The following is an 8,161-nucleotide window of genomic DNA, read 5'->3' on the forward strand; positions in this document are numbered from 1 at the left end:
GAGCCAGCTCACCCCTCCTTCCCGCTTCAAGGGGAGCCCCAAGCCCCACCTGCAGCTGGGGCCTTGGTGGGGCAGCTGTGCCTGCACCCATCCTGTGCCCCCCAGGCTGAGCACCTCCTTCCACAGAGTCCTGAGGAGGCAGTGGCTGTCCCCCTTGTCCCATACCCTGCCCAGACAGGGACACACTGACCATGATCCAAGGTAGCTCTCACAAGTGTTCTTAATTAAGGGGAGGGGTCTCCCAGATGGCTCTCAGCCATGTCCCCACCCCCTGCTTGGACCCACAGCTGCTTGGAGCTCTCAGCCACCACAGTCCCATCTCCGTAGCCCCCTCAGCCTGTCTTCTTCACGACGTGGATGAAGTAGCAGGGCACGTGGGCCTGGCCTGGCGTGTAGGGCTGGAAGTCACCCAGGACAGTGTGCTGGCACTTTCCCTGGAAGGCTCCTTTCAGCAGGGCTGTGAAGGCCTCCAGCCGGTGTGGGTAGTACGAGAGGCGGAACTTGCTGCAAGGAGGCAGTGCTGGTGAGGCAGGGGACAGCAGGGGACAGTGCCAGCCACCCCCCCATGGCAGGAGCCACCACCTCTGCAGCTCTTCTCACCTCAGCTCTGGGTCTGCCCCTGCCTCAGTGGGGGGGACCTGCACCGTGTAGTCCAGGGTCACCATGTGTGCCTTGTTGTTCACCAGCAGCACCGAGGTGGTGATGTCCTTGGTCAGGTCGCTCTGGGAGAGCACAGGAGGATGTCTGTGTCCTGTGGGGACTCGGTGGCCCCCAGCCTGGGCACAGTCCTGCTGCCTGGCCCCCTTGAGGCCATGGGGCTGGGGCAAAGGGGATTGGGATGGGGCAGGGCGTGCCAGCCACCGACCTTGTAGTAGATGTTCTTGCCGGGCGGTGCGCAGCCCGTGGCCAGGATGTGATCGTAGTTGCGGTGGTCGATGATCAGGACACCCCCAGGCCTCACCATGCTGGCAATGTTCCTCAGGGCCAGCTTGTGGTCACTCTGGTCCCCTGGAGAGGAAACTATGGCGTCTCCAAGCACTGGCTGTACCCCACTGGCTGAACTGGACATGCCCTCATCTTACCCGTACACACGTAGACATGCACACACAAATACCTGCCCCTACCATCTTCCCCCAAATCTCAGCTTGGAGAACCCACAGCCCCACCCGTGGCATGAGCTCAGGCACGTTCTCAGCCTCACTGGAGCAGAGCGTGCCACGTGGGAAACCCACCCCCCGCCTTTGTGGCACAAGTCTGGGTGTGCCTCCAGCCTTGTCACAGCAGTACATTGATGCACAAACCTCCACCATGACCATGAAACCCAGTGGGCCCACTCATGTCACAGACTGGGGCAGTGGGGCCTCAGCTCCACCCTCCCTAGAGATGCACCATGAAAGAGCACCTCCACTGTGTGTAATCCCATCCCAACAATGCCATGACTTGGGACACATTCTCAGCTTGCTGTAAGACACCATGCACGCACAGGTGCTCCCCCTCCTCTCCCCTGCCCCAACTCACCTTTGAAATCAGGCAGGTGTGCAAAGGAGTTCCCCAGGCAGATGACTGCATCAAACCCATCCCCTGGCTTCTCCAGGTCCTTCTCCAGTGTGAGCCAGTTGGCCTCCTCGATGACTGCAGCATAGGGAAATGGATGAGGCCAGGGACACCCAACAGCCTCCCCTGCCCGCGAGACCCTATCCCAGCATCACCCAGCCCTCCCCAGGCCCCTGTGGCTGCTTGCTCTGGCCTCTGGCGAGCAGCCAGCCAGGCAAGGACCATGGCTTGTCTTTGCCGAGCAGCTGGCACTGTCAGGTCCCCGCAGCAAGGCCACCGGGCCGGCGGCAGTGCCACACGAGTGGCCTGAGCACTGCTAGGGGTCATGGGCAGTGCACTGGGGCAGTGTCAGTGTCTGCAGCCCCTCCCGGCCCCCACAGCCCCCGCACCCCATCGGTCGAAAGGCTCCTCCTTGCGCCGCTCCCAGCGCTCCTTCAGCGCGTACTTGAGCATCTTGTCGCTGGCATCGACGCTGGTCACCTGGAAGCCCTCCTCGAGCAGCATGATGGAGTCCACCCTGGGGACACGGCTGTCAGCGGGGCCGGGGGCAGCACAGGGGCCGGGGAGGGGGGCTCTGGGCATGGCCGCGGGCAGCGAGGCCCCGGGAAGCAGAGGGAAGGGACACCTGGGAGCTGGGCGGGAGCGGGGCCTCACCCGGTGCCGCAGGCCACGTCCAGGACGGAGCGGCAGCGGTGCTGGCGGAGCAGCGCCAGGAGCCAGCTGCGGTACTCGGCCGTGCGGTCCCGCGTGTCCCCGATGTACAGCTGCCACACGCGGGCCGCCCGCCCGTCCGCGTACTGGTCCGGCAGCCCCTCCGCCGCCACTCCCAGCGAGCGGGTCCGGTACACGCTGTCCACCATCCCGCCGCCGTCAGGGACCCGCACCCCGACACCGACGCGGCCGCGGCCCCTCAGCCCGGCTGCGCCGCGCCCCCCTGGCCGCGCCCCGCCCCCGCGCGCCCGCCAATCCCCGCCGCGTCCGCCCCTGCGCGCCGGCCAATCACCGCTCGCGCCGCGCCCCTCCCGCCCCCCGGCCAGGCCACGGCCCCTTGGCCGCGCCCCCACCAATGAGCGCCGCCCGGCAGCGCTCGCGCCGCGCCCCCTCACAAGCCCCGACCTTTGCCTCGGCCGGGCCAGGGCCCGGGCCGCGGGACCCGCCCGCCCCTCACCGGCCTCTCCCCGGGCCGCGGGACCCGCCCGCCCCTCACCGGCCTCTCCCCGGGCCGCGGGACCCGCCCGCCCCTCGCCGGCCTCTCCCCGCGCCGCAGCAGCAGCGCCGATCCCGCACCCAGCAGCAGCAGCAGAAGCAGGCCGGCAGTGGCGGCGGCGACTCTGGGGAAAACGTCTTTATTTACAGTCCCGGCGGCGTGAGAGGAGCCGGCGGCGGGGCAGCGCTCGCGGCCTCCCGGAGCTGGAGCCCCCGGCAGGGATGCGGCAGGGCTGGGTCCGCGGCGGCTCCGTGACACCGAATCACGGGATAGCACCCAGGCTGGCCAGGCGGGGCCAGGCGCTCCGGTCTCCCCCGGGTCACAAGTCCCTTTTCCTTTGGTACCCATAGGCACAGCGGGGTGAAACCCCGGAGCGGGCGGCCCCGGGGGCAGGGGCTGCGTGCCTACAGCTCATCGGCTGGGCTGTGGGTGAGCGGAGCCTGCTCCTGGACCCCCTCCAGGGCCTCCCCTGTGTCTGGAAGGCTGGCAGCTCCCTCGCGCTCATCCTTCTGGCCCTTTTTCTTCTTCTTCCCGCTCTTTTTTTTGCTCTGCTTCTCCCCCACGCTTGCCAAATCACCCTTCTTGCCAGTCCACTTCTCTGCCAGGCAGCCTAGGGAAAAGAGGAGAAGAGAGGGGCAGAGGGGGCTCTGAGAGAGGCAGGACTCCCATGCTTTAGCAAGGCTCCCCTGCCCTCCCGAGCATTCCTGCATTGTTTCAGCCCCTAGAAGCAGCCAGGACTTACTTGTGTCCTTTCCTTTTAGCACGTGGTTGGCACAGAGAAACTGGGAGAGATCCTCCGTCTGGTGGTGCCTGTACCAATCTTCGATCACGTCTTCATACTCCTCTACCAGCACATCGCACTAGGGCAGAGAGGAGAGCCCAGCTCCAGACACGTGCTGGTGTGGCAGGACCAGGGCCAGGCTCCTGCCACAGGTCCTGCCAACATCCTGCTCCCAGGATGCTCTCTCCCCTCTTCCACTCCAGCCTACAAGGTCACTGTAGGGCCAATCCCACAGGCTGGGGTACCTGCTTTTTGAGGTCAGCCACCTCAGCGGAGGTCTCATTCCACAGCTCGTAGGGGATGTCCATCACCACCTTGACACCCTTGTGCACCAGATTGTGCAGGGTCTCGAACGTCTCTGACATGCCCTGTGAGGGAGGGAGCAGCACGGCCTGGTGAGGTGGGGCTCCCACTCTCTCCACACAACCCTGCCCAGCCATGCAGAACATGCAAACCAGATCCCTGGGGGCATCAGCGTTACCAGGGGGGGTGTTCAGGTGGCAGTGAGTTCCCCTCTGCAAACCTGGTCCCAGACCCCAGAGGAAGACAGCCCCAAGCTCCCTCCATGCCTGCCCACCACCACCAAAGACAGCACCCCACATCTGACTTGGGGGGCAGCGTGGCCTGGCCTGCCAGGCACTATCAGGGGATCCAGAGGATGGGAAGAATGACCCTGGATTGTCACTCTGGCAGTGAAGGGATGGATGGGTGAGGCACATTTGGGAGCAGGAACTGGAGGAACGTCCCTCACCTTTGCAAATCTGTTACTGCCGCTCCTCTCCTTGTGCAGGTTGTAATCCAACAGCCGCTTGCAGATGTTCTCTGTCACCTCAATTAACCGGATGTCCCTGCATGCAGAGAAAGGCTCAGGCTTGGTGTGGGCCCCCAGCCAGGGCACAGGGTCAGCCTCCCAAAGCCCCAGCTCCAGAGGCAGTGACAGCAGAGGAGCCTCCTGTCCCACTGTCACTTACGACTGTGTGTACTTGACAGCAGAGCCCTTCCCGTCCAGGAAGCCATACTTGGTGTCAATCACCTCCTTGGTCTTGCCAGTCTCCTCGAAGGCGGATTTCAGCTCCACTGCCACGTACTTGCACACTATGGGAAGGAGAGAGCACAAAGGCTTTAGGGGCTGTCACTGTTGTGACAAACAGCAGCAAGAGCCAGCCCAGGAACTGGGCAGGCCAAAGCTGCTGCGAGCACAAAACACATTTTGGCCATCCAGAGAGATAACCAGGAATGGCTCAGCTGCTTCCACTGGAGATCACTTGAAGCAGGAGCACCCAAACCAACGTTTCAGTGTAAACCAGCTGCTGTGGCACAGCTGGAAGTCACACAGGCTCAGCTTTGCCCCAAAAGCCTCCGCCTCCCTGCCACAAGCTGCTCTCCTCCTTTTGGAAGAGCACGGGGTCCTTTCACAGTGCAAGTCCCAGCGTGGCTCAGAGCTTCTCCTTGTGATGGCAGCACCTGGTCCCACCTGGTGCTGGTTCTGTGCTCTCAGTGCCCTGGGGACACTGCGGCTGTGCTGGGGACACTGAGCAGCTGGCAGGGCTCGCTGGGCTGGGTGACAGCACAAAGTGCTGGCTGTGACCTCTACCAACACAACCTGGGGCTCTGCCTGCAGCAGAGACCACATCTTCAACAGATTTAGAACACAATGCAGGGTTATTTTTATAAAGCTAAAAAAGAAGGCTTTATTTCTTCTGTAAAAAGAGCCCAATAGAGCTATAGAAACAGACAGCAGGAGAAATATCTCAGGGGTTTACAAGTGGGAATGGGGAGGAATGGAAGCCAGGCATGGTGTGGCTATTCCTCCCCCCAAAACAGGGGAATTTCTCAGGAGGCTGGAGAAAGCTTTGTTCAGTTCTGTGGGGTCCTGTTTGTCATGAGCCACCTCTCCTTTAAGCTCCACTTTAGGAGAAGTGCCGAGCTTCAGCAGGAATGGTCTGACAGCAATGAGCCAGTGTCTTCTGCCAGGCAATTATGTGAGCTGAGAGATGCCCCAGGCAGGAAGAGAGCGAGGTGGCTTCTCCAGAGCTCCCATGAAGTGTTGAGAAGCCCTGTGTGCACCTCCTGCACAATCCTCTCTCTGCTGGCACAGGGGGCTGGAGGCAACTGTGGGATGATCTCTCCTTCCTGCAGGCCCTTGGGTCTCAAGGATGTCCCCCTCCACACCACACCTGCTGCAGTGTCCCCACACATGCCAGGAGTGCTCAGTGCTGAGTCCAGCTATCCAGATGCTCCCTGCGGCTTTGGCTGAGCACTGACACAGGTTGGAAGCCTGGGCAGGAAGAGGAGCAGAGTGTGGTCAGTGCCTGCTCTGATGCTTCTCTGAGGTTACGCTGGTGCCATAGCAGAACTCGGACATCAGCATCTCCAGAGCTGCTTCCTCGGCAGGGAAAGTTTTGTAAAGAACTCCCTATTTTTTTTAAATTTTCTCTTTGCTGTCCAGCTCCACATGTGCCTGCACAACAAAGGCAGAGGAAACCGCACCAGGCAGCAAATGCCCGTCATGACCTACCCCAGACTGCCTGCGAACCAAAGGGATACTCAGACAGGAAGCATCACGGAGACCAAACTGTAAGCAGCACACACGACCAGTCCCAGCTACGAACCGGCAGGCGATCAAGCGGCTGCCGGTAACGGCGATGCCCGCGGGCAGGAGGCGGGCAAAGGAGCAGCCCGCGGGGGCGCAGCCTCGCACCAGCAACCCCTGGCCCGAGCAGGCAGCGGGCGGCCGCCGATCAGCCCGGTCCCCCGAGGCCCCGCTTACCCTCGCACTTGCTGGGCAGTCGCACCCAGTCCGAGTCGTCGCCCCCCGCCAGCGCCGCCGCCATCAGCAGCATCAGCAACGCTGCCCCCGCCGCCGCCGCCATGACTCCGCTTCCGGGGCGCGCTGCCGCCCCGCCACGCCCGTTACCATGGCGACCCCGCCGCGCCCGCCAATGGCGGAGCCGCGCGTGCCCCGCGTGACCAATCCCCGCCGGCCGCCGCCAGCCAATCCCGGCGGCGCGCGGCCCGCGTGGCACCGCCCCCGGGCGGTCCCGCCGGGCGCCCACGTGGGAAGGGGCGCGCACGTGGCCGCGGGGGAGCCGCGGGGTACCCACACAACCCCCGGGGCCTTCCCTGCCTCTGGAATAAGGGAAACCTTCCCTCCGAGGTACCCTGGGGCCCCTTCCCATCCTCCAGGAAATTCCACGGTCCTGCCACCCACAGAAATTTATCAGCTCCTCTCTCTTGTCTCCTCAAGCCAAGATTCCCATCCTGTACCTCCCCCAGCCAACATTGGGTCTTCTCCCTCCTCCACTGGGCGGGTCCCCTCTCTAGTCTCCAGAATATTTCCAGTGACTGCCACAGCCCTACACCAAACCAGGGGGACTTACCCTTCATGCCCTCAGCTCTGGGCGAGGAGGATGGAGGTGAGGACGGCATCAGAGAGCAAGACCTTCAGCAGCACCACACGGACAGCCATGAGCAGCGCTGCCAAGGCAGGGGCCGGTGACACTGCAATGGAACGGTGAGGTGATGCCTGCCACAGACACCCCCCTGCGCCCACGTCCTCCCCAGGCCTGCCACGGGGCCATGTTTGGGATCTTTACACATTCCAGAGACACCTCATGTCACCCTCATGCTGTTCCTGAGGGCAAGCTGGCTCTGACCCAGTTTCCCCATTCTTCCCACCAAGGTGAAGCTTCCCTCCCTCTTCCCCAGTCCCACAACACTGGGAAAGCCCATCCCAACCACGACATATCCCCAGCCAAGCCACTGCCAGGGCTTTCTCCCTGGCAGCTGCCATTCCCAGCAGGCAGGGACCAGAGACTCACCAGCTGTGCTACAGAGCTCTGCTGCCTCCTCGTTGCCTGTGGGATGAAAGAGCAGCTGGGGAGGCAGTGGCAGCCCAGCACCAGGTGCATGGCAGGGCCAGCCACAAACCCCTTCCTGTGATCGGGACAGTTTGCCCCTAGAGCCTCACACCTGCTCCTTGCCGGCCCCAGAGGCCCTGCCCTGCCCTCCCTCCTCGGGGGCCGGCAGGGCACCCACAGGGCTGGGCAGCAGCGGCCAAGGCAGGCAGAGGGGTGGCAGCAGGGCCATACCCGAGATGCGGATGGGGCGGGAGCTGTGGGACGGGGAGCTCCTGTTGGCCCCCACATGGCAGGCGAGTTCCCTCTCGCGCGGGGGATCACTGGAGAGGAGGGAGACGGAGCAGACGGATCCACCATCCTCCTGGGAGGCGCCATAGGCAAAGGACTGCAGGACGCTGCCGTTCCCACCGGAGATCCACACGGCGTGGCCAGAGCTGGGGGCCAGGTCGCTCACCACGCACACCACCAGCTGCCGGCGCTGCCCGGCCAGCACCATGCTCAGTGGCGGGGTCAGAGTAGGCAGTGGCACGGCTGCCCTGCCCGCTGAGGGAGACAAGGTTTAGGGGCACTGCTTCCCTCCCTCACACATCCCACCCAGCACGGCTCAGCCTTTGCATCCAGGCTGGGTGGCACCCCGCCTTTCCGCCTCCTGGCTTTGTCCCGGGGGTACTCACGGGGCAGGAGCGGGAGCAGAGCGGCAGCCAGCAGCACCCGGAGCAGCTCCATGGCAGCTGCAGCGCTTGGGGCCGCCGGGGCTCA

At 63.8% G+C, this 8,161-nt stretch overlaps 2 protein-coding genes across 3 annotated transcripts; both read right to left on the bottom strand.

Annotated features, from left to right (window-relative positions):
- Positions 1-197: 197 nt before the first annotated feature.
- On the bottom strand, positions 198-2,429 carry GNMT (glycine N-methyltransferase). Its single transcript, XM_063152655.1, has 6 exons — positions 2,209-2,429; positions 1,944-2,071; positions 1,519-1,632; positions 866-1,008; positions 601-722; positions 198-504 (listed from the first exon to the last, which is right to left on the bottom strand). The coding sequence occupies exons 1-6, from the start codon at positions 2,412-2,414 to the stop codon at positions 333-335; spliced, it is 885 nt and encodes a 294-aa protein (XP_063008725.1). The 5' UTR covers positions 2,415-2,429; the 3' UTR covers positions 198-332.
- A 455-nt stretch (positions 2,430-2,884) lies between these two features.
- CNPY3 (canopy FGF signaling regulator 3) lies at positions 2,885-8,128 on the bottom strand. 2 transcript variants are annotated; one of them, XM_063152651.1, is made up of 8 exons: positions 8,077-8,128; positions 7,634-7,945; positions 7,364-7,399; positions 4,514-4,637; positions 4,294-4,390; positions 3,788-3,910; positions 3,504-3,621; positions 2,885-3,371 (listed from the first exon to the last, which is right to left on the bottom strand). In XM_063152651.1, the coding sequence occupies exons 1-8, from the start codon at positions 8,126-8,128 to the stop codon at positions 3,166-3,168; spliced, it is 1,068 nt and encodes a 355-aa protein (XP_063008721.1). In that variant the 3' UTR covers positions 2,885-3,165. The 2 variants fall into 2 exon arrangements, with proteins under 2 accessions (XP_063008721.1, XP_063008722.1); XM_063152652.1 differs by lacking the exons at positions 7,364-7,399; positions 7,634-7,945; positions 8,077-8,128 and adding an exon at positions 6,313-6,448.
- Positions 8,129-8,161: the final 33 nt, after the last annotated feature.

Source organism: Melospiza melodia, chromosome 3 (assembly GCF_035770615.1).
Source record: "Melospiza melodia melodia isolate bMelMel2 chromosome 3, bMelMel2.pri, whole genome shotgun sequence".
NCBI lineage: Eukaryota > Metazoa > Chordata > Aves > Passeriformes > Passerellidae > Melospiza > Melospiza melodia.